The sequence below is a fragment of the Triturus cristatus genome, chromosome 7, assembly GCF_964204655.1.
Source record: "Triturus cristatus chromosome 7, aTriCri1.1, whole genome shotgun sequence".
Lineage (NCBI taxonomy): Eukaryota > Metazoa > Chordata > Amphibia > Caudata > Salamandridae > Triturus > Triturus cristatus.
The window spans coordinates 99,429,859-99,456,349 of NC_140590.1; the positions used below are offsets into that span (position 1 = coordinate 99,429,859).

Here is a 26,491-nt window from a genome sequence, read left to right on the forward strand (position 1 = left end):
CAGGCCGCAAACCAGGCAGCAGGTGATCAGTCTGAATCACATTGGATCTACTGGGAGAATGGTCTCCTGTATAGGGAGCCTAAGGTTGCTAAGCCTGGGTCAGCCCGTGGTGGTGGTACCCCAGTGCTTCAGAGCCTTCCTACTGGGGCTGGCTCATGATGTACCTTTAGCAGGACATTTAGGGCAGGACAATACCTTTGAAAGGCTTGTCACCCACTTTTATTGGCCCAAAATGCGCAAGAGTTCAGATACTCATTGCAGCACCTGTCAGACTCAGAGGCACCAAAGGGATTGAAGGAGCAAGAAGCGCGGAAGATCCTAGGGCCAGGGGCCGTACCTCTGCCGGTACATCACAAAGCTATTCCGATTTAAGATGGATCTCAAGAACAATAAACAATCAGTTAAACTGACAAATGGAAAATCAAACGGAAATAAAAAGGCAAAACCAACTGAAAATAAGCTCATGGAACATTAATGGTCTTGCCTCTAAAATGACCGACCTGGAATTCGTTAGTTACTAACGATCCTTTGACATTATATCCCTGCAAGAAACATGGCAACTAGAACCTCCACATTTGCATGGATTTCTTCGCTTCTTCACCAGTGCGGTGAAAACAGCAAAATTTGGTCATCTACAAGGGGGTCTAGTAACTTATGTCTCGGCTGTAAGTGGCTATGACATCAAGGACCTAGGTTTTTCTACTTCAGATCTAAAAAGAATACATTTGTCTTACTCCACCCAAAGCAAGAAAGGCCTTGATCTTACACTGATCAACGCTTATATTCATCCAAAAAGGAAAGGAAAGGAAAGGTCGCAAAAGATCTATATAAATGCCTTGATGATATCATAACTGATACTTTTATAACAGATGTTATGATCACCGGGGATTTTAACCAAACTTGATGGGAACCTCAACGAGCGACGAGAATTGTAATCAAAATTTAGCCTGGAATATTCCACATCAAGAGGCTATACTAACATCCTTGCAATCAAAGCTTGGAGAGGTGGTTTTAGAGAACCTCGAGCACTATAATCTCAGAGCATTGAAAGGGAGATTTAGCGGAGATACTCCACCAGCGTGCACATTTTACACCACAAGAGTAAGCAAAACACTGGATTATACTTTTATGTCACTATCCCTATTCCGCCACATTGTCTCATTTAAAATAGGGGAGAAGGCAGATAGTGATCACTGTCCTCAGGAAATCATACTTAATATCACAAAACCAAAATTTGAACAATCGCGGGTACCGAATGAGTTAATTTACACCATCAATTATAAAATGATTAAGTACTCGGCAATCATGGTTGGAGACATAGAAGTAATGGCAAAACAACACTTCGAGGGGAGAACTGGAGCAAGCAAGGTTGAGAAATGGGAGAGTTTCACAACCATTATGGCAGGGTACACTACAACCCTGAAAATCTAACATACAAAGCAGGCTAGCAATATGCTCCCTCTCACATAAGACCATAGAACAAAAATAAAAGGTATAAAAAAAAACATCGCACGAACAATGCGTCAACTTAGATACTTCCCAAGTGACATGGTAAGACATAACCATTTGCAAGAATTAAAAACATCTCTAAAAAAAACTAAAAGGGAAGCAAATGCCTGTAGGCAAAACTACATTCTGAAAAAATTTGGGAGAACAATTAACTCCTTTATGAATCCTAGGCATGAAGGAGTCTCTTCAAACATCAGTGAACAAACATGGGTAAACTATCTTAAAGGTCACTTTACACAACACAAAATCAACAATTTGATAACAGCTGCTGACGACAACGAACCAATTCCTTTGTGCGATATTTGGTATAATCAGCCAGCGCGAACAACGAGTACAGGTGCGACAAAATTCCAGAAATTAATTGAGCGCCAAATCAAAAAAGGGAAGCGGGATGGGGCACCAGGTCCGAATGGTATCCCTCCTATACTTTACAAATTGAACGTAAAGAAATGGGCCGAAGCCCTCGAGCCACTGTTTCTGGAAATTAAACATCTCAACGTCTTGCCTGTCTCTTGGAAGGGCTCTATCATCTCCCCAATATTTAAGGCAGGGGACAAAACTCTACCAAGCAATTACAGACTGGTTGCCCTTATGGATAACGAAGCAAAATATTTTGCTGGAATCCTCTTAGAGGAATTGCAGGCTTGGGCCACTGAACACTCTCTAATTCCTGCAAACCAGACAGGTTTTGCTAAATCTGTTGGGACATCAACAAACATCTTGGCTATGGGTCTGCTAATTGATAAGGCAAAAACAACAAAAATGCCAATCCATTTGTGCTTCATAGATTATATATATGTTCGTTTGAACTTGACCGTTGTGTTTGATTACCTCTTATGTTAAGGAGATTAACAATCAAGGGTCTTAGTTACCCCTAGCATTGTGCGCAGTGACAACCATCACTTGGTTGTTTTTCTTTCTTTTTCGATTGTATGCCCGATTGACAGCGAGCATATCACTGCAGCACCTATATCACTAACAATTATAGTATTTTAAAGTGAGCAAACAGGAGTGCGCTGCTCTCCACCATTAATTTCATAGATTATAAGGCAGCTTTCGATCACATTAATCGGAACCTTTTATGGGCAAAACTAAAGAGATGGGGGATATCAAAGTCTCTATTAGACTTGCTGATTAACTTACACAGCGACACATGGGTACAGGTGAAGCTGGGTGATGGCTCCCATCTGTCAAGACGCATCCCAACAAATAATGGTCTAAAACAAGGATGCGTCTTGTCCCCAACACTCTTCAACTTGTTCCTAGGAGATCTTACCCCGGTGCTCAACAAGTGCAATTCTCATGCACCAAAATTAGGAGGCCAAATACTGTCCTCGTTACTATATGCAGACGATTTGGTCTTAATCAGTCACACAAAAATAGGGATGCAAAACCTTATTGATGCAACAAAAAGATATTCTGATGAGAACCAATTGACAATAAATTTGGAAAAGTCCAAAACAATGTCAATCAACAAAAAAAGAAAGACATCAAACAGTTGGTTCTGGAATGACAACCGTTTAGAGGACACAAACATGTATAAGTATCTAGGGGTCAAAATTGATAGTAGTGGTCAGTTTATTTTACAAAAAGAAAGCATCAGAGGAAAAGGTATTGCTATTGCAGCCTCGTTAAAAAAACTAAATGGAAAACTTACCAGCCCATCTCTTTTACCCTTGGTGCAAGTCATACGTTCCAAACTCTTGCCTACCATTACTTATGGCAGCGAAGATCAAAGAGGAAGAGATGCCGGAATTCTAGGCAAAACTGTGACATCAGTATATAGGATCATCTTCGGCCTACCCAAATATAACTCCCCAGCTCAACTGAGGCTAGAGTTTGGTGGTCAGAAACAGGCACTTGCAAGACAGGGGGCATACATAATTACGTGGGACAAAATCAGGAAGGCAAAACAAGGGACCCTTAATAGCCTTCTATGGTCAGAACTTCAGCGGAACCCAGCATCGCAAGCTGCCAACTATTTGGCTAAAAGCCTGGTGAATCTAGGCTTAAAGGAGATGTGGAATACTCCCACAATCCATTCTATAGTCAAAAGACTGGTAAAGAAAACAACAAAATACCTTTCATGGATAGAAGATAAGGAGGCACTTGCCAGGAGGTCACATGGGTGGTTTGTCCTAAACTCCTACTCAAATCAAGGCCAACAGAGCTACCTCAATCTGGGTTACTCAAGATTTATAAAACTAAAGTTTTTAAAACTCAGAATGGGCCTGATACCTTGCAGATTCCATTTTCCACACTGGCAGAGGGACAAAGGGGGCTCCCTATGTCGGTTGTGTGGTAAAGCAATTGAGGACATGCCACACCTTTTGTGCTCCTGTGACAAATTGTTAGAAGAAAGAAAACGCTTGCTGAAATTTCTGTTTAATCAACGAGGAATACGCACGCGAAGGAATGCCGTGCTGGCCTGCTTCTCCCCCGACGACCTGCAGCTAAACTGCAATTTGGTGAAGTTTATGAAGGAGGTGGAGAAAAGGATGCAGGAACTTGACTTTTAACTTAGTCTGTAGCTACTTGTTTAGTACAAACTATATTCAATACACTGTTTACTCAATACTCTCATAAAGTAGGAATGTTTACAGTATTGTTTTTCTCAATTTTGCACATTGAACTCCATTTTTGTGGTAGCTCTGGATAGCACAATGTATTTTTTTACCATTTTTGTTCAACAGGACAGTGTACACTTTGCTTATTTTGCACATTGAATCATTTTTGCCGTACATTGATCACCAATTTTAGATGTAATGTGTATTTTGTTTAAATTTTTAAGAACGACATCTGAATTCTCCAGCTCCAGATAGCTTAATGTTTTTTGTCCTCCAAAATAATGTAACTGCTGGGACTATTTCAACATAAGGAATTAATGCTTAACGGGATGTTAGTTAAGTTGCATTTTTTTAATTGAGTACCCTGTTGCATTTTGTTTCTTTTATGCTAAATTGTAATGGTTTTAATTAACTATACAATAAAATATATTTCCTATTTTTTCCTGTCAGACTTGCCAGGCAAGTGGTAAGAGTGGGAGGAAGCACAAGGCTCCTATACAGCCATTTCCTGTGGTCCGCACCCCCTTAGAAAGGGTGGGCATTGATATAGTGGGGCCTCTGGATCCCAAGACATCCATGGGCAACAGGTTCATACTGGTCCTGGTGGACCATGCCACCCGGTACCCGAAATTCATCCCTCTCCGGTCGGTGACGGCCCCTGTGGTGGGGGTCGTGCATTGATGGGGATTCTCGCCCGTGTGGGGTTCCCCAGACAGGTGGTGTCAGACCGCAGTACCAACATCATATCAAAGTATATGAAGCACCCGTGGCAGGAGTGTGGTGTAACCTATAAGCTCACCACTCCTTACCACCCCCAAGGTAATGTTATACAATAACAAATGGTATAAAGGAATAAATACAAAGTGATTTCTGAGTAGAGCACATTTAATTACCCTCTCCACAATTATTATTCTTGATGAATTGTATCAAAACATATTTATAATCCACATGGACAATAGCACCTAATCAATGAAAAAACACACACAAAAATGACATATATCACAACATTCTATACATAAACCAAAAAACATAAATGTATAACACACTAACCCTAAAACATTATTCTCGCTAGTGTCCCCCTTACAGTTCTGGAAGGACCACTGAGAGGTAGTCCAGGTGGCACACTTAAGGCTAGTCAACTAGTACAAATCGTTCTAATGTGGCACCCTACAATTCCAAACAATCACTACAATTCCAAGTGCAATATAAATGTTGCAATACAATACAATCAATACAAGCAAAGGCTGATGCATTATTTAGGCAAAGGGGCAGACAGAAGAACAAATACCTGCTCCTAACATTTTATCAGTCACCCTGCAAGGAAAAGAGATTGTAGATCAATTCATGAAGTCAGAAAAGGACAGATCGATGGTGAACAACGGCTAAAGAAAGAGATAAACGATATGGAAATTCCTCATCACATCACATCAGGAATTTCAATTCCAGGTCATTAAAATGGTGCTACAAAGTGCAATTGTACGACATATGGAGCAAAAGACGATGCAAGACCTATTACAAAGAAACATTTAGTGGCCCAACATACTGATATCAAGGAGTTTATCCATCAGCTTTTGGTTTTCATTTAAAACAAATCCAAAACTACAGCACTGCTGCAAACCTTCCTTTAGCAGCCCAGCCACGAACGATGCTCACTATGGATCCTGTTATGGGAATACCTGTAGAATTACCAACATCCGAAGGCTTCAATGAATTACTGGTGGTTGATTATTTCACTAAAATTTAATATTTTGTGCCTTTAAAAGGGTGTCCAAATTAAACACAAGCATATGATGGACGAAGCACTGAAAATTTTCAGACACTCACCTCCAATCACATATCTGGGTAGAATCCATCATCGTTCTTTAGCTCACTTCGCCACCCCAGTTCTGACCCAGCCATATACAAATCAGTCTTAACCCTGTTCCTCATAGGAACAGTCCAGCCGGAACTGCCAAGTCAGGTCTTCTCTCGACCAGAAACAAGGATCCTGGCACCGGTATCGGGATAATATCCCTTATCAGCCAGGCTCGCTTAAATCCAATGTCAAAGTGTGCAAAGGTCCCACGTCTTGGCATACCCTACCAACTTAGGGCAAACAAAGCATACGCAAGGAGTTGATGGATGGAGCGCTGAAACTCTTCAGACTCTTATCCCCAGTCACAGATCTGGGTTGAATCCATCATCATTCTTTAGCCCACTTCGTCACCCCAGTTCAGACCCAGCCATATACAAATCAGTCTTGACCCTTAACCTCTCAGGCTCAGTCCAGTCCGAACTGCCAAGAGAGGTCTTCCCTGGTACCGGAAACAAGCATCCTGAGACTGGTTTCGGGGTAACACCCCTCATCAGCCAGGCTAGCTTGAATCCAGTGGCAAAGTGAGCAAGGGACTCACGTCTGGGCATACCCTACCAACTTAGGGCAAACAAAGCAAAGTCATGGAGATGATGGACAGAGCGCTGAAACTTTTCAGACTCTCACCCCCAGTCACAGATCTGGGTTGAATCCATCATCGTTCTTTAGCTCACTTCCCAAACCCAGTTCAAAACCAACCATATGCAAATCAGTCTTGACACTGTTCCTTATGGGAACGGTACAGCCCGAACTGCCAAGCAAGGTCTTCCCTGGACCGAAAACAAGCATCCTGAGACTGGTTTCAGGGTAGCACTCCTCATCAGCCAGGCTAGCTTGAATCCAGTGGCAAAGTGAGCAAGGGACCCACGTCTTTGCATACCCTGCCAACTTAGGGAAAACAAAGCTAACGCAGGGAGATGATGAACTAAGCACTGAAACTTTTAAGACACTTTCACCCAGTCACAGATCTAGGTTGAATCCATCATCGTTCTTTGGCTCACTTAGCCTCCCCAGTTCAGACCCAGCCATATGCAAATCAGTCTTGACCCTGTTCCTCATGGGAACGGTCCAGCCCGAACTGCCAAGCCAGGTCTTCCTTGGTGTCTTTTGCTTTCTCACCCTAAGTGCGCCGGGTACGCCCAAACCTGGGTACCGGGCTCACTGTGCCACGGGATTCAAGCTTGCCTGGCTGATGAGGGGTTATGCCCCAAAACCGGTCCCAGGATGCTTGTTTCCGGTCCAGGGAGGATCTGGCCTGGCAGTTTGGGCTGGACTGTTCCTATGAGGAACAGGTGAAGACTGATTTGCCTATGTCTGGGTCTAAACTGGGGTGGCATGGTGAGAAAAAGAACAGTGGATTTAACCCAGATCTCTTGACTGGGGTGAATGTTTGATTAGTTCTGCATTCCGTCCATCATCTGTGTGTCTTTTGTTTAAAAGAGTTTCCAGCAACAGTAGAATTTGCTCAAGTGTTTCTGAATAACATATTCAAGCTTCGTGGATTTGCTGTTGTCATCATTACAGACCTGATGAAGACCATAGGAGTCAAAAATTTCCCAGCAACCAGATATCATCCACAGATGGACAAAAAGGTGGAACTAGGCAAAATAACAATATATAGAGTGGTCTTTGTTGGAGAATCTGAATAAGTGGAACAACTGGATTTCCAATTGGGAGTTCACCCATAACAACATTTTACACACCTTCATGGGAACCTCGCTTTTCTATTGTTCTTCTGTTATCTGCCTTCGCACCTTTCTTGCCTGTCTTTTTTCCACCACAGTCCCCTTTGTTACACATTTCCTTAGGCACAATGGTGAAGTTAGAAAAAGGTTTTATCAGCATGTCCTTAAAGTCAAGGCAGAACATAAGAGACAGGTTGACTGTCACCATAGAGCCGGTCCAGACCATAAATTTGGGAGATCGGTTTGGCAATCAACAAAACATCTTAATTTACCTATATATTGGGTATAAACATCCTGTATTCCATGTGTCTCATGTAAGGCCAACAATGTATCGAGAGAAGAGTCTGAAAAACATGTAGTGGAGGCTATCCTTGATTCCTGTATCGATTTTGGTCGGCTCTGGAACTTTGCATCCTTGAAAGGCTATGATGACTCAGAGAGAGAGAGTCAGGGCCCGATTCACAGAATTAACTTAAGACAAAATCCTAAACTTACTACTTTTGGTATTCACAGAATGCACTTACTACTTTTGGTATTCACAGAATGCACTTACTACTTTTGGTATTCACAGAATGGATTTACGACTACTAACTTTACGTCCGCACTCGGGCTGGAAATTCCGGCCCGGAGGCGGGGCTTCCGGGCCGGAGGCGGAGCTTCCGGCCCGGAGGTGGGGATTCCGGCCAGTGGCGGAGATTTAGCCATGGCCAAAATCTCCACCTCTGGGCCGGAAGCTCCGCCTCCGGCCCGGAAGCTCCGCCTCTGGCCCGGAAGCCCCGCCTCCAGCCCGGAATTTCCGGCCCGAGTGCGGACGTAAAAGTTAGTAGTCGTAAATCCATTCTGTGAATACCAAAAGTAGTAAGTGCATTCTGTGAATACCAAAATGAGTAAGTGCCTTCTGTGAATACCAAAATGGTAGTAAGTTTAGGATTTTGTCTTAAGTTAGTTCTGTGAATCGGGCCCTCAGTCTTTTTCGTGCATGCCCCTTGACTGGTTTCTCAATTTCATTAACTAAATCTAAAGAAACCAGGTCCCAGTGTAAGATCAATGGAGGAGAATCTTGGGGAGAGGAGAGACGACTGTGACTGCTGTCAGGATTTGCGGGAAATATCATACAAGCCCAGTGCCTCTACCCAGGCATGCAGGTTTCAAACCTTCCAATAAGTAAAGGACAGAAGAGGTCAGGCCTGGCGATTATGGAGAATGGTAACATGAAAGTTAACCTAGCACTCACTTCCTAGTTTTGGGGGGTACTTTTGGGATCTGATAGTTCAGTGACCATAAAAGGGATAAAAGGCAGTGGAGGCACTGGGTTGGTGCCTGAGAAAACCTGACTTTTGACAGCTTGTCACCCATTTGTGATACTTCAGGTTTGTTATTTTATTCCCTTTCTTGGCTCCCTGCCCCACTTTTTCCATTTTGACCCTTTCCATTAGTTCCTGCTTACATTCTAGCTTCTGCTCCCTGCTTTTCTCCCACTAATTCTATGCAATTATGAATCTCTAGGATCTGTGTAATTCTGAATATCCCTGCTTCTCCAGCAAGCTGCCACCCTCATAGTTGCAGTCCCTTAACCTCTCCTCGGCCAATCAAGACCTCTTTCAAGGAACACATCGATAGCAAGGCGCCCAACAGCAAAGAGCTATTCAACATCGTGAAGAAACTCTCCAACCCCAGCTCCAGTTCCAACGACATCCCAACGTCACAAGACCTATGCGACTCCCTAGCCACCTTCTTTCACCGCAAGATTGCAGACATCCACAACAGCTTCCACACCCAGACTTGCCCGACAGCCACCGACACCACAGACTCACCGCCCCCCCAGCCGCACCAACCTCCTGCTCTCCTGGACCCACATCAACGACGACGACACCGTCAAATTCATGAACACCACCCACTCCGGCTCTCCATCCGACCCCTGCCCTCACCACATCTTCAACAAAGCGAGCGCCATCATCGCACCACAACTCCGAAAGACCATCAACAGCGCCTTCGAGACCCCCACCTTCCTGGAAATCTGGAAGCATGCAGAGGTCAACGCCCTTCTCAAGAAACCCAAGGCAGACCCAAAGGACCTCAAGAACTTCCAGCCCATCTCCCTGCTCCCGTTCCCGGCAAAAGTCATTGAGAAGATCGTCAACAAGCAACTGACCCACTTCCTCGAGGAGAACAACATCCTGGACCTGTCCCAATCCGGGTTCTGCAGCAACCACAGCACCCAAACCGCCCTCATCGCTGACACCGACAACATCAGGACCATGCTGGATAGCGGCAAAACCGCTGTCCTCATCCTCCTGGACCTCTCAGCTGCCTTCAACACCGTCTGCCACCACACCCTACGTACACGCCTCCACAATGCAGGAATCCACAACAAAGCCCTGGACTGGAACTCCTCCTTCCTCACCGACAGAACCCAGAGGGTCCGCCTCCCTCCATTCCGTTCTGAAGCCACGAAAATCACCTGCGGTGAACCCCAAGGATCGTCACTCAGCCCAACCTTTTTCAACGTCTACATGGCACCGCTCGCCAACATCGTCCAATCACACAACCTCAACATCAACTCTTACGCCGACGACACCCAGCTGATCCTCTCCCTCACCAAGACCAAGGACCCCGCCACCGCCAAAACCAACCTCCACGAAGGAATGAAGGCTGTCGCCGAATGGATTATGAACAGCCGCCTGAAACTGAACTCGGACAAGACAAAGGTCCTCACCCTCGGCTTTGCCCCCTCCACCTGGGATGACTCCTGGTGGCCGACCGCACTGGGAGCTGCACCCACACCCTCCGACCATGCACACAACCTGGGGTTCATCCTGGACCCATCACTTTCAACGACCCAGCAAAACAACGCCGTCTCCTCCTCCTGCTTCAACAACCTCCGCATGCTCCACAAGATCTACAGATGGATCCCCACCGAAACCAGAAGGACAGTCACACAGGCCCACGTCAGCAGCAGACTGGACTACGGTAATGCCCTCTATGCTGGAAACACGACTAAACTCCATAAAAGACTACAACGCATACCGAACACCACCGACACGACTCGTCCTCAACATCCCCTGCTGCACCCACATCACAGCTCACCTGAGAGACCTGCACTGGCTCCCGGTCAACAAGGGGATCACCTTCAAGCTCCTCACCCAGGCTCACAAGTCACTCCACGACACCGGACCGGTATACCTCAACAACCGTCTCACCTTCTACACCCCGAACCGCCAGTTTCACTCCGCTGACCGTGCCCTCGCCAATGTCCCACGCATCCACAGGTCGACCACCGGTGGCAGATCTTTATCCTACCTCGTCGTCAAGACATGGAACACCCTCCCCACCCTCCTGCGACAGACTCAGGACCTGCTGACCTTCAGGAGACGACTCAAGACCTGGCTGTTCGAGCAGTAGCTGCACGCCCCCCCCCTCAGCACCTTGAGACTTTCACGGGTGAGTAGTGCGCTCTACAAATGCTTGATTGATTGATTGATTGATTCAACTCCAGGCCTGATAGAGTTGGGACTTACATGGTACTTTCTCACTGAGCGAGAGATAAGCTTGAATGTCATCGGAATACTTATGAAGTACTGATGTTACACTCCTAAGGCACATATTATATGTTTGTCTCCATTGTATCTCTCTCTCTCTCTCCTCTTTCTATAAGATAACCGATTAGTGGCTCTGACATGACATGATCCTAGGCTGTTGTAGTCCATTCCGAACCAGTGTCTTTTCTATTGAGTACCTTGGTTAAAAGATGCGGGTGATTGGGATTTCTTGCTATATTTATTGTGAAGATTGCATTATTACCATTACACCGTGACAGATGGAAATAGCCATAGAATTACCCCTCGTCCATCCCTGATCACAGCCATTGAAGAGACTATATATTTCTCAAGCTATAAAACCCAAACAAGATAACTTTTAGACTCTCCCATGTAAAATGATGAAAATAATTCAGACAAGCACCCACCCACCCTGAACACATACAGATGGGTGACACACAAAGTACCGCATATATACTAAGAGGACTGTAGAGCTAATCTGTGGTGCTCGGTAAGGATACTGAGGACAACTGAAGAGGCTTTACCTAGAACTATGGTGCCAGTCCCTTGATAGCACTCTGTAGAGTGACGCTGGCATCTCACAACAGCAGCGTTCTGAGTGGAGCACTGGTTCCTTGAGGTACTGACGCAGGAGTAACATTCCCGATCGTTGGGGACCATAGAGTCTGAAAGGAAAGAGTCTGAAAGCAAAGAAAAGGAAATATGTTGCTTATCATCCTAAGCCAACACAGTATGTTTACATCAGCGATTCCCAAACACACAAGACTCTAAGAAGGACAAGGTTGAGCAAACTGGTGGCCCCAATGTTAGAGGCCCATATAACAAACTCTGAAATGTACACTCTAATTGCTACAGTGCTTGGCACCCTAATAATTCTTAGAAAGGACCTGAGCCACAAAGCATCCGTCTATGAATAGGTGTAACTTACTCCTTGAAATTGAGGAGTAAGTCACAGCTACAGTGAGAACAAAATCTTTGTGAGTCAGGTCCCAGGCAGAAAAATGTAGGTCACATTTAAGTAACATCTATTTATACCCTGGACCAATTTGATGCTTTTACATACATCCCTGATACTTATGTAATTGCGCCACTTTCATTAGGCATCCTACACAGTGCAATCCTGATGCAACAGCTACACATACTATCTTATAAAATTTGGTCCATATAGACAAAAAAGCTAAATTACCTTAGTTTAAATTTTGATAGACAAATTCTCATTAAGTGCTTCATACTTTTGCTACCATCTTATCCCTTATCAGCAAGAGCACATGGTGTCTGAATGTCACTTTTCTGTGGTCCCCTGAGGGATTTGTTGAAAATGTTTACAATGTCAGGTCCATCGTAACATGTACAAAATGTTTCACTGGGCTCCAAACAGTATCTTATGATGATTCAAACTTTGAACATGAAACGTCAATTAACAACAGTTTGCCAGACCAGATTTACAAAGATTTGGTGTTGTTTTTTTCTACTTTTTCAAAGCAGACCCGATGCAAAATCCTTTTTGGTTTTTACAAAGAAGTGCAAATGGTTATTTATGTTGTTTGCTAAAAACAAGTAACACACTGCATTGCACTGCCTTGCATTACTTTCCGTTAGGGAGCCATTCCCTGGCTAGTGCACGGGCATGCCTTGCATTACTTTGCATCAGGGAGGCATTCCATGCCTGGTGCATGGGCATTCCCATCCATCCACCCATTGATTGTGATGCAAACCCGTATCTGCAAAGACTTATAAACAACAATTTTCTCCAAAATCCTCTACCTCCATGAGGATGGAGTAACGGGGAAATATCTTTATTTCTCCTCATTATTTCCTCTTTTCATGCGTGCTGCATTCTGCACAAAAACTATCCTGATCACAACGCAGACATCCTTGCACTATGGTGCAAGGTTGCCAGCATCGGCCCCAGGCAGCACAATGTGTTCTGGGGCAAGGAGAGAGCAGAACTGAGCCATTTTCAGAAGATATGAAGCAGTTCCACTCTCTACCATTCAAGCAACACAGCACACCAACTTTACTTCCTGGATTGCATTAACTTTTTGTAAATCAGGCCCTAGATTCTAAAAACCTAAAAACGGGTGTTATGTTATTAGCTGCTGAACACGTTATTGTGAGTTACAACTATTTATTCTATTTGGTAGTTAAGTGGACCAGCCCTTTACACTATAGCCCTTGCCCTAACCTGCTTGCTCTTTGTGCAGGAGTAGTTTGGTTTAGTGCAAGATCAGTCGACATCGCTGAATGGTGACTGCTTGAGTAACACAGACCGATGTGGCGTACTCGCCAGCCCGCCTTGCCACAGTTTTTTCCTGAGGTCGGATGAACAAGGCTAAACAGTATTTAAGGTGGGTGTTCTACTTGTTTTAAACAATGTGTAGGCTAGAAGGGGCTACTAAAATGGGAGTGCTAACCAGTCATGCGCAGAAGGTGCTAAGGCTTGCCTGTCTGCGACCAATCCACAGTCCAAACCAGGCTCAGCACCAGTCATGCTGTCCATCTTTCTCCAGACTTTGATGCTCAAACCTGGGTGAGAGAGGAGTTGCTCAACCTCAGCAGTGAATGGCTGGGCCCTGACAAATTGTCAGGTGGTATGATTTTATGGTTTAACTCTAATGCCTGCTTTTTATATAGAGATAATTGATTTGGGAAGGTCGGTAAGATGACAGATCTCATGAACGGCAGCCCTAAGTCGGAATTACAACTTGATAGGCACAAAAGAGAATAAAAGGCAAGGATATGCAGGATTTTAAGCCGGTATCTTGTCAGGTCGCAAAAGAAAAGCCTGAGCCAAGGACTATCTGAGATGTGCACTAATATATTCTCAGTCGTGGTTAAAGAAGCCATGGAGGTCCATGTCTGAGATACTGACTCAAGGTAGTGGGAACGCCGGTTCTTGACCTCACCAAATTAACTACATGAACCTACACAGGTCGCCAGGATCTTTTTACTTGCAGAATAGCGTAGAGGGAAGAAACACAATTATCAGGTCGTATTTACCGCAATTGGACATCTCAGGAAAGAAGACTCATAATCTGGGAGGTTGACCTTTTATTATCAGCAAAAACATCTGAATATATAGGCACCTCAATACCAAACACAAAAGATATATGGGGATTAATACAAATGCTAGTCTGCGAAGAATTCGCATACGACTGAAAATGAACAGGATTACAGCTTCCAAGAGCATCAAATACCCTATGGCAATCGTGATATCAAAATTTAAAGTCATCAATCAAATCATTTCTGTCCCTACTCTACTCTAAGGTGACATACCTACTTATCATTCCCTTCCAGGTGAGGATCGCATAAAAGGTGTCAGCAGTGAAGCTTCCTAAGAAGTTTTCACCATATGAGAGCTCGATCTATATTGCTCCTTTCCGTCCCTCGCCTAAGTCTCGTCTGCTCCACCCACGGGGCTCTGTCCCTAATACAAAACCCCAAAAACCGGTACACACCCTTCAGCACACCCCTTCAGGCAGCCTCTTTCTTCAGTAAATTTCCATTTGGGTCCTTTCTTCTTCCATCCACGAATTCGACCTTGGGTCCCAGGCCTTCTCTGTACCAGGAGTTACAACTTTACATTCCAATCCACTCCCTTCATGTCTACTCCTTCTGTCTCCATTCCATTTGAACAAAGGCTCTTTCTAACTAACGAGCTACATGGCCTTGTACCTGCAGCCAAATGCTGAAGAAGAAAAAACCCCTAACATCATGAGGTTTCACAACGCACTGTATTTTTAAGCTCTGCTAGAATCCTGCCGCCTTAATAAAACATGGCTAAAATAAACGAGGCCTTCACTTTACACTCTTGGTTAGGCCTCAAACTAAACACTCTATCATTAGTAACTCTAATTATTCGTTCTATACTTAAGAGGTTTACGTTCTTCATCCCTCTAACATGGCTTTACGTCACTTAATGCACAACATTTTATACTAAGCATTACATATACACATCTATATATCAAAATAACTAAAGGTCCTTCTCCTCTCTCGAGGCCTGTTTACATTTCTACTATTCTATTTCATTGAATACATTTCCATTATACTTGGGTAACATGTTCATATATATATGTGGGTGCTGACTAACAAAGAATATGGTGCACCCCTACAATTTTCGCATCAGCACCGCTCTATCAGTCCCCCCCTTTGATGACAACTTGTCATCACACAAATCCATCTACATAGAAGTAGTAACCATTCCATTCTGTCGGAAACCTTCCATTCTTTTCAACTCTTGGTACTGATTATCTTGCATATGTGCCATTCGTCTTTCATGTCCCCTGAGAATCCTCTCAGCTCGGTTTCCTCGGTGCCACTTGTATGCTCTCACAAGTCCCCACAGACAAACCACACAAACCACCACAATCAAAATTGGCTTCAGCACATATCCAAGAATTCCCTTTCCCAAATCTGCAAACCAGCTTCCTACGTGCCCAAATCCTTTTCCAATCTTTTCCCACACATTCTCTTCTGCTAATATTGCAGTTTCTTCATGAAGTGTGGTAATGTTGACTATATATTTCCTCAACTCTTTGCTGTTGTCTGGAATATATGTGCAACATTCCTGAACCTTCAATGTCTTACAGACTCCGCCCTCTTTGGCTAACAATACGTCCAAAGCAAGACGGTTTTGTAAAACCATTGTCCTGATCGATAACATCTCTCCATCCACCAGCAACAATGACTTCGCTGTGTTCATTGACAACTCATCCACCACAGTTACTAATTTTCGTATTTTCACGTCATTTAAAATCACACCCAAACCAGGTATGATTGCTCCAAAGATATCACCAATCACAGCTCCTGCACTAGCATCCCTGCGTGCTCTGGAGTGTTGTCCTGTCTCTAGCAGGGTCAAATCCTCGGCATGGTATATCTTCGGGAAAATAACAGCCAAATAACAAGCCCCGTACCACTGCTCAGGCAATCTCACGTATGCATTACTCCCACACACATAATACACCGTTGGGATTACCTGTATCTGATCCTGCAAAAAGTTCCTAGCTGAATCTTCTATAGTAAAGGTGTGGGAACATGTGCTATGTCCCACCCAAATCTTATCTTTGTCCGACTGTGGACGAGCAACACACAGATTTCCTCTCTGGACTTGGTCCAAAGCTATGGGTCCATAACTTCCCCTTGACTTATGCAGCCTCTCTTCTTCTGTCCAATCAGTTGACTTCTTTCCCCCATCTTTATCTTGGGTTAATTTTCTATATCTGTCCTCGACTTGACCAATAAATTTCTTTTCAGTGTCTGACACCGAACATGTCAAATTATTTCTATGTGCATAGGCAGTATCCAAACTTTGGGTCGGGATAAAATAAGACCGAAGTCTTTCGTGCGACTTATAATAATCATACTTATTCAAATGCTTGAAAGCTGGTACATCGGGAAGTACTGTATCATAATTTGAGAAGTAGTACTCAAACTGCTTCCTTTCATAAAACAGGCTAAGCAATAGACTGCAAGAGATCCCATAAGTCAACGGAAGGTGATGGTATCTAATACCCTCATCTACAGAAGCAGGTAACTGCATGCATACATAGCAATCCTTCGCATCCATCGCATCCACGTACTCATACAACAGTTTCGCATATGCATTGAGCTTGAAATCACCTCTCGACAAATCCATGTGTAGCCTACGACTTTCTTCTATCATCATCGCTCTTTTATCTCCTGAGATATCCTTCTCTGTACTGATGGTAACAGGTGTAGGTGTCCCTAACATCTTTCCCTCCTCTCTGTGAGCCACTACATATGAAGTTATGACCACTGCAAAAATAACAGCTATGACTACTCCTAAGAGTGTACCTATCACTTTCTTCGCCCTACGGTGTGAACTTCTAGGTTCTGCCATCTTTCCCCCACACTCCGAATCTAGTTCTATAGCAATGGGCGAGAGTCTCCTTCTCATTCAGTCAAATATCTAAGTGTTCAGTTCTCTACCTTCTTTTTCGGATTCGCAAAGGCTCCCTTCCCTTATCTCCCTCCTAACCAAAGTCAACTTCAATCTAAAATGACTGCGGGTCCCAACACCTCCAGGACCCCTTGCAATATTTCAAGCTTAAGTGCCTTCAGTTCTTGGGGAGAAGGTACAAATGCAAAGTTCGGGAAAGCCAATGTATCCAAAATCAGAAGACGAATGTGGACCACTGACAAGCGTGATCGATCTCAGCCTCCCTGTAGTCATCGGTCCTAGCATTCGTTGCTACGTACGTCCACTCAGGGGAAGCGTACCTGTGACACGGTACTCTGGCTCTCCTCGACCTCCTCGGGGCTTCAGGATCTTGTTCTTCCTCGCTCTGCTCCAACTCCTGCACCTCCGACACTGGGGCAAGATCTCTTCTCGGTGTCCCTCTGGAATTTTCCCGTCTCTGTCTTACGGGCCAAACTCTTTCTGCTTCTGAGACACCTCTGCTCTCCCTTCCGATACCCTGTGCACTATCTCTTGCTCCAGGAAGATTTGGCTCTTCCCCGCCGAATGCACCTTCTTCTGATTCTGATTCAGAATTTCTCTCTCCTTCGCTTACGGCTTGTTCCAGTGCACAACCAGCTGCGTCAGCCACCCTTACAGCTTGACTTGCCCTCTCAGATGGCCCTGCCACCTCAGCTGGGTTTTCACTTACAAGAGGGGCTGTATCTTCCAAGGGTGCTGGAACTCTACGGGTATGGGAGGCATGCACCCAGTTCGGTAGTCCCCCACACTTCACTGCAGTGTTCGTGACTAAGATGATTTGGTTGGGACCTCTCCAGCGAACATCCAAGCAACTCTTCCTCACGTGTTTCCGCACTAATACCCAGTCGCCTGGGCACAGGTCGTGGCACAGATCACTTGCAGCTGGAACAGCTACCGCCTGCACCTGCTGGGACACAGAATGAACCACATCAGCCAGGCCTTTACAGTAGTCCAGAATAACATCATCAGTGATATTCATTAATGCAGAGGCTGGTATTGCTGGCACACGCATCGCTCTCCCCATCAATATCTCATGGGGCGATAATCCAGTCCTCCTATCTGGCACACTTCGGAGACTCATTAGCACCAGGGGTAGCGCGTCTGGCCACTTCAGGGGAGTGGAGGAGCACACCTTTGCCATTCGGGCTTTCAACGTCCCATTAACTTGTTCGACTATCCCAGAAGCCTCTGGTCTATAACTGCAATGCAACCTTTGATCTATGTTCAAGGCAGCACATAGCAACTTCATCAATTCACTGTGGAAATGCGTTCCTCTGTCCGATTCGAAAGAGGTCGGGACCCCCGAACCTCGGGATGAGCTCTCTCAACAGCAACTTAGCTACAGTTAGAGTATCACACCTGCGTGTCGGGTAAGCCTCCACCCACCTGGAAAAGACACACACCACGACTAATATGTACCTCAACCCATTACACTTTGGCATCTCAATGAAATCTAACTGCATCCTGTTGAAAGGGCCACCTGACCTCCCTATATGACTCATCGTCACAGCTGTCCTTTTCCCTACATTCATTTGTTGACAGGTGACACATCTCTGGCATACAGCTTCTGCTGCTGCCCGAAACTTCGTATTGTACCATGTCTGTCGAAACACTCGCACCATCGCGTCCCTGCCAAGATGCACAGCACCATGTATCAATCGCGCCATTGGATTTAACAAACATTCCGGTAACACCGCTCTTCCATCATTTGAAACCCAAACATCCACATCTCCCTTTTCACACCCAGCTCGTACCCAACTATCTCGTTCTTCTTCAGACACCTCATCTTGCAACTGTTTCAACTCCTCCCATGTATCGGCCATCGCCAACATCATACTGAGATCAGTGGTCTCCTCATTTCCCCTCATGTGTCGCTCTGTAAAATTGCACCCCTGTTCTGCACAAAATCGGGCCACTTCGTCAGCATAGCTATTTCCAAGAGATATAAAATCATTTCCTCTCGTATGAGCAGCACACTTCACTACTGCAATCTCATCGGGGCCTTGCAACGCCTCCAGCAGTTGTCTCACATAGTCTCCATTTCTAATGGGTGACCCAGATGATGTCATGAACCCCCTCTGGGACCATAATTGTCCGAAGTCGTGAACGACACCAAACCCATACTGGCTGTCCGTATAAATCGTTACACGGATCTGGGCTGCGGCCACACAGGCGCGAGTTAAAGCAATGAGCTCGGCCACCTGTGCGGAGTATACTTCTTCTAAACAAGCGGCTTCGACCACCCCAGTGATGGTACACACAGCAAAAGCTGCTTTCAACTGACCCATATTGTCTCTTAAACATGAACCGTCTACAAAGAATATTTCATCAGGTTCGGAAAGTGGTTCATCTACAATATCAGGTCTGGGTTTGGTGCACAATTCAGTCACATCGAGGCAGTTATGATCCTCACAATCTTCATCATCAAAATTTGGGATTGGCAACAGTGTAGCAGGATTTAAAACAGAACACCTCTTCAATGTTACATTTTCAGCAGCTAGTATGACTTGTTCATAACGTGTCAATCTATTATTCGTGAGGTGTTGTGTCTTAGTCCTGGTCATCAATAGTTCAACCGAATGTGGCACATGCACAGTAAGCGGATGACCCATTACAATGCTCTCACATCTCTCGATACTGACACCTGTTGCAGCAACGGATCTGAGACATCCGGGCAACGCAGAGGCTACTGGATCTAGTGTAGCCGAAATATAAGCAACTGGTCTACGTACATTCCCATGGACCTGAGTTAACACTGCCAATGCGCAACCTTCTTTTTCACAGCAAAACAAAGCGAATGCCTTCTTGTAATCAGGCATTCCCAATGCTGGTGCACAGCACAAGGCTTCTCTTAACTTCAGAAATGCACTTAAGCAGTCTTCATCCCATGGTACCGGATCACTCACATCTTTGTGCGTCAACCTCTGTAAGGGCTTTGCCTCAAAGGAGAAGTTTGGGATCCATTGGCGACAGTAGCCAACCATTCCCAAAAACATTTGAACTGCCCTCTGAGTCGTAGGGACGGGCATTCTCAAGATCGCCTCTATGCGATCTGGGGATATTTTCCTCTTGCCCTTCTCGATCCTGTGACCCAAATACTGTACTTCACTCAAACAGTACTGCAATTTATTTGGAGACACTTTATGCCCATTCTCTCCCAGGAAATTCAACAGTGCCACCGTATCAATCCTGCAGGCGTCCTCAGTTTTTGACGCCACTAACAAATCATCTATGTACTGGACGAGAACGGACTCCTGGGGAAGCACTAGACCTTCAAGGTTCTTTTTCAAAATCTGGTTGAAAATAGATGGGCTCTCAGTGTACCCCTGTGGGATACGACACCATGTTAACACACGATTTTCCAGCCTGAACGCGAAAAGAAATTGGCTCTCCTCATGCAGAGGTATTGAGAAAAAAGCTTGACACAAGTCGATCACGGTGAACCATTCCGCATCACATGGGATTTGGAACAGGATCACGGATGGATTCGGTACCACAGGACAACATGGGATTACGATTTCATTAATCCTTCGCAAATCTTGCACAATCCTGAATTTCCCACTCGGCTTCTGCAATCCCATTATGGGCGAATTACACGGACTACCTCTGATTTCTCTCAGAATCCCCTGCCTCAGCATGGACTCAATTACAGGTTTGATACCCTCAATAGTTTCCGGTGACAATTTGTACTGGGGAGTTCTTGGGTATTCCTCATTCGTTTTGACTCTTATTTTTACTGGATCTACACCCTTTACTAATCCGATCTCTTCCCCACTAAGGTCCCATACTTCAACTGACACAGACTCCCTTAGATCTAAGGGGAGTTCTTCCACTGTAAGTGCAGGATACATTTCCACGCACCAAAGCTGATTCGCAACCTTAAAGGTCGCATCATCAACTCTTGTCTGGACTTCCACTCCATTCGGGGTGCAATAGATGGTACAATTAAGTTTACACAATAGGTCTCTTCCTAACAAACAGACTGGGCTAGAATCGCACACCACAAACTGGTGTCTATCACTGAAGTTCCCGATCCTGATCGGGATTGGTTCCGTCAGTGGTCAATTGCCTGTTCGCTACTCCAACAACTTGGATTGTTTGACCAGAGAGAGGTAGATACGGGATCACTGCAGACCTTACAGTCGACCTTGTAGCCCCCGTATCAACCAAAAAGGTCGTAGGGTGGCCATCAATCTCTGCTTCTACAAATGGTCCCCTTTGGTCTACTTCTAGAACTGCTCTAAGCGTGCAGTCATCATCTCCTCTCCAGTACGATCTTGTGGCTGGATCGGAATCGCCTTCCCCATTCACTTCGAATAGAGGCATCTGTACATACGTTCGAGCTCCCTGCTGCATATTCTGTATTCTAGGCGGTCGGGGAACTTGTACCTGCGGAACGTTCGCCCCCCGTTTTGTCATTCTAGGTGTCGTCCCTACAGGGAGTGTGTCTGCTACTGGAACATGGGTCAACTCTTCTTCCTGCTGTATCTGGTTTAATGGATTAAACGGACACTCGCGTCTCCAGTGTCCAATCTGATGGCAAAGGTGACAAGCTGTGGTTTTTTTCAATACTGTCACATCTATTCCGGTCTTAGGATCTACTCCTCTCGGCCTCCCCAGTCCTTGAGCATTCTGTGCTCCTCCTTGGTAATTTCCCTGTCTCCTTCCCAGCGTTCCTCCAGTAGACTGTCCCTGTACTGCGGTCTGCATCTGTACCAATAACAGATTATCTTTCAATTTCTTATGCTTAGATTCGATTTCATCACTGCAATACCTAGCATATCGGAGGATCTCATCCACAGGCTTATTCTGCCAACAAATCAAATGTTGCTGTATCATCAGGCTCACCTCTGGCCTCAATCCCAACACAAACTTAGACACAAACTGCCCCATATCCTTGGTATCCAATGCCTCTAAACCACTGTACTGTTTAAAAGCCTGCAAAAGCCTCTCATAGAATTCATGCACTGTCTCCTTGGGCTCCTGTACTGTCCTATCTATCTTCACCCAATCGGTATCTTGAGGCGAGACCTTCGATTTCAACCAAGTGATTACCTGCTCGAACTTTTTCATCACTATCGGCGACGGGCCATGTGTAAGCAAATCTCTGTCGGGCTCTGAGGCCGGCCATTCAATCGCAACCTTACATGCCGACCACAAATCTCCCGGGATCACAATGTCAAACAAAGTATTCAAATCAATCCACAAAACGGTCAACCTGCTTGTACCACTCCACAGGCTTTTCCCTTAGTCTGGGAAAATCATTTGTGAACGCAGCCAAGTCCCCTCTACTCCAGGGTACATGCACGTATCCTCCATTCTGTACTTCCCTTAAAGGGAAACTCCCTATCGCCATCGCGCCTCCTCCTGGAGGTGGCGTCGCTCCCACTACTCCTCTAGAACTTTTCTTTTTGGACCATCTTTCTTCCCACTTATCGAGCATAATCCATGCTCGCATCGCTATAATCAAATCCTTGACATGGGTTCTTAATCCCATGAGTCTCTTATCTTCCAGTTCCTGATCACTATACTGTAACCGGTGGTCACCTTGCAACGTTTTAGTTTTGGACAGATCCACCCCATATCTTTTTGCCATCTCCGCCAATTTCTCATGAGCTGTGCGTGCCTTGCGAGTCACATTTTTCGCTAAAAAGAGTAACTCATCTTGTTCGTAAGTCTGTATTCTTTCTAGGGGTAGATTTCCACCTATTATCTCATCCAATTCGGCCTTTAGCCTTACAACATCCAACATTTTCCCTCTCAATGCTCCCCTCAGGACTTCTCGACAAGCTGTACCATCCCTGTCATTGTATTCACATTCTCTTTCTTGCGACCTACTCTCTCCTGATCTGCCCATAGGAATCGAGCGATTTACAACCGCCCCTTGATCCCTTTCTGCATCTAAAACACCCTGACTTTGAGTTCTCACTGGTGGAGTCCACATTCTCAAGTCGGATCTTGACTCCACTAACGACTTTGGTCTAATAGGTCTCGATTCTCCCTGTCCTCCTGAAGAGTCCGCTGTAGCTGGCATCGGCGTACTCCATTCTATAGGCTGCGGAGCCCTCTCCATTCTCCTCACCGAGCCACTTCCCTCCATCTCATTTCTTGTCCTGCCCTCTGACCGTTCTGAACTCCCTGCTGTTTCTGGCTCAAGCTCATACATCGACTCAATAGGTCCGATGATAACTGGTATTTTCAACGCATCTGGTAACCTCACTCCTTTCTCCACTTCCGAGCTGCTGACAGACTTATACCTAATATTCTCGGTTCCCATAGAGATCTTTCCTTCTACTCTTACTTCTGATCGAGGTACCGTTCCCCTACACTCTTCTTCTTTCGTCTCGTTGCCTTCTGAGGCATCTGGATTGTACGGAGGGGGTCTCTCGGATAACAACCTTTCTACCAGGCTATCGTCCGTGTCACTGTCTTCCTCTCCATCTACTGTCTTTTCCTTTGGTTTTCCTGTCGTCTCTAACAAGGGATACAATTTATGTCCCTCTATGGCCTGCTTTCTCCATCTTTTCTCTGCGGCATCCCATCTAGCATCCTGTAATGCCTGAACCGACCTCTTCACCCTTTCTTGATTTCTACCTCTCTCTTTATCATGCGCTGCTCTTATCCACGCATGTAGTGCTTCAAATTGTGTGGGCCTCGGCATAGGTCGTAAAGCTGCCATCACAGTCTTTAGCTGATACAACACTGCTAGTCTAAATGAACCATACCGTGGGAACGCTAACTCTCCTTCTCCCTGAGTCACCTTGTGCCAATTTTCAATCCAGACTATAGTATGCAACCCTACATTTCTTGCCATGTAGTGTGCTGGCGAATCCTCCGGAGGGGCCTCCGCACCCTCCCGAGTAACCACAGGTTCATCCCCCCGGCACAATTCCCTAAAAACTTTAAAACATTTCATCATGACCAAATACTAAACGCACACAATCCTCTATTTACTTCCTGGTTTCCGTCCTCCAATGACAGCGCGAACTACACCAACCAGCCTATCGCAGCGCGACACCTTCTGACGTCACAGTTCCTCCGCTCGCAGCAGTTCCCCTCCTTCACACCGCTCGTCTCACCCTTGCATTCGTCCCATTCACACGCTGAAATAACCGTTTGATCCCAAACAAATTACTCCTCTGGCTGTCCGTCCACAACCTCTGACTGTCCGTCCACAGTCTCTCGAAATTGTCGACCTCGGTTGGTTACTGTCCGTCCCTTTCGGGCAGACAGATCACCTCTGATAGGTTTCAATTACTCAATTCCACATACTACAACCCACGACCGGCGTCAGGTTGCCACACACTCATACACTCGTTCCCCCTATCTCGGTCCTATTGATCGATGGTACCTCACGATCGGTGGTCAACAAAATCTACCAGGGGTGTCTTCTACACCCTCTTGCTCAGGCTTCTCATCACCTAAGACTTTCCCGGGCTGCGCGCGCTCACAGCCTGATCTCACAGTCACACAACACTCACACCAACTCCGCAAAACATCTCATACAATGCAACACCGCAATCTACAACATCGTATCCTGTTCATACTCACTCTTCGAGCTTCTGCTTGCGGTCGCACTGCTACTCGCCATCTACTTCCGTCTGCCAGGTCTTCTGCCGCTCGCCCTCCGATGATTCAACGTCACTTATCATGGATGGGCCTCAAGGAGCACTTATCCTATTCTTGATCTTCCCTCGCTATCATAAAGAAACCATCCTCGTTTGCTACCAACTGGGAACGCCGGTTCTTGACCTCGCCAAATTAACTACAAGAACCTACACAGGTCGCCAGAATCTTTTTACTTGCAGAATAGCGTAGAGGGAAGAAACACAATTATCAGGTCGTATTTACCGCAATTGGACATCTCAGGAAAGAAGACTCATAATCTGGGAGGTTGACCTTTTATTATCAGCAAAAACATCTGAATATATAGGCACCTCAATACCAAACACAAAAGATATATGGGGATTAATACAAATGCTAGTCTGCGAAGAATTCGCATACGACTGAAAATGAACAGGATTACAGCTTCCAAGAGCATCAAATACCCTATGGCAATCCTGATATCAAAATTTAAAGTCATCAATCAAATCATTTCTGTCCCTACTCTACTCTAAGGTGACATACCTACTTAACATTCCCTTCCAGGTGAGGATCGCATAAAAGGTGTCAGCAGTGAAGCTTCCTAAGAAGTTTTCACCATATGAGAGCTCGATCTATATTGCTCCTTTCCGTCCCTCGCCTAAGTCTCGTCTGCTCCACCCACGGGGCTCGGTCCCTAATACAAAACCCCAAAAAACGGTACACGCCCTTCAGCACACCCCTTCAGGCAGCCTCTTTCTTCAGCAAATTTCCATTTGGGTCCTTTCTTCTTCCATCCACGAATTCGACCTTGGGTCCCAGGCCTTCTCTGTACCAGGAGTTACAACTTTACATTCCAATCCACTCCTTTCATGTCTACTCCTTCTGTCTCCATTCCATTTGAACAATGGCTCTTTCTAACTAACGAGCTACATGGCCTTGTACCTGCAGCCAAATGCTGAATAAGAAAAAACCCCTAACATCATGAGGTTTCACAATGCACTGTATTTTTAAGCTCTGCTAGAATCCTGCCGCCTTAATAAAACATGGCTAAAATAAACGAGGCCTTCACTTTACACTCTTGGTTAGGCCTCAAACTAAACACTCTATCATTAGTAACTCTAATTATTCGTTCTATACTTAAGAGGTTTACGTTCTTCCTCCCTCTAACATGGCTTTACGTCACTTAATGCACAACATTTTATACTAAGCATTACATATACACATCTATATATCAAAATAACTAAAGGTCCTTCTCCTCTCTCGAGGCCTGTTTACATTTCTACTATTCTATTTCATTGAATACATTTCCATTATACTTGGGTAACATGTTCATATATATATGTGGGTGCTGACTAACAAAGAATATGGTGCACCCCTACAATTTTCGCATCAGCACCGCTCTATCAGTAGTTTGGCTGTTACTGAAACATGGTTCTGGGACACTTGCTCCCCAGACATAGCAGCAATGCTCTGCATAGGATTTGGTATTATTCATCTCCACCACCCTCTCAGAGGTGGTGGAGTGACAGTAATAGTAGATGCTGAGTATACGATTAGAAAACTTACATTAGTGGACTTCCCCTTAGCAGAGCTTCTAGGTTTCTCAATTACATCCCCTGCCTCAGTGCTTCTTAGTGGTGTAATTTGTTATTGACCGCAGGGTCCAGCCGAAGCTTTTATCAACCCTTTTTTTTTAGATCTTATACTTCCTTTTCCTTAGGAGCATGCACATTTTATAGTAGTAGATTTTAATGTATGAGCAGAAATCCCTGTGA

The 26,491-nt window shown here is 45.2% G+C and overlaps 1 protein-coding gene across 2 annotated transcripts in view; it reads right to left on the reverse strand.

The window, feature by feature from the left end:
* The window catches only part of LOC146808918 (ly6/PLAUR domain-containing protein 3-like), a 405,716-nt gene that overhangs the window by 108,339 nt on the left and 270,886 nt on the right, over positions 1-26,491 (reverse strand). Inside the window, exons 4-5 of one of the 2 annotated variants that reach the window (XM_085614255.1) lie at positions 11,695-11,850; positions 5,362-5,390 (exon numbers count right to left, since the gene is read on the reverse strand). In XM_085614255.1, coding sequence (XP_085470381.1) covers positions 5,386-5,390; positions 11,695-11,850 — 161 coding nt within the window. In that variant the 3' untranslated portion in view covers positions 5,362-5,385. Of the gene's footprint in view, positions 1-5,361; positions 5,391-11,694; positions 11,851-26,491 lie in introns of those variants that run through there. The other variant, XM_085614254.1, reaches the window with a different exon arrangement.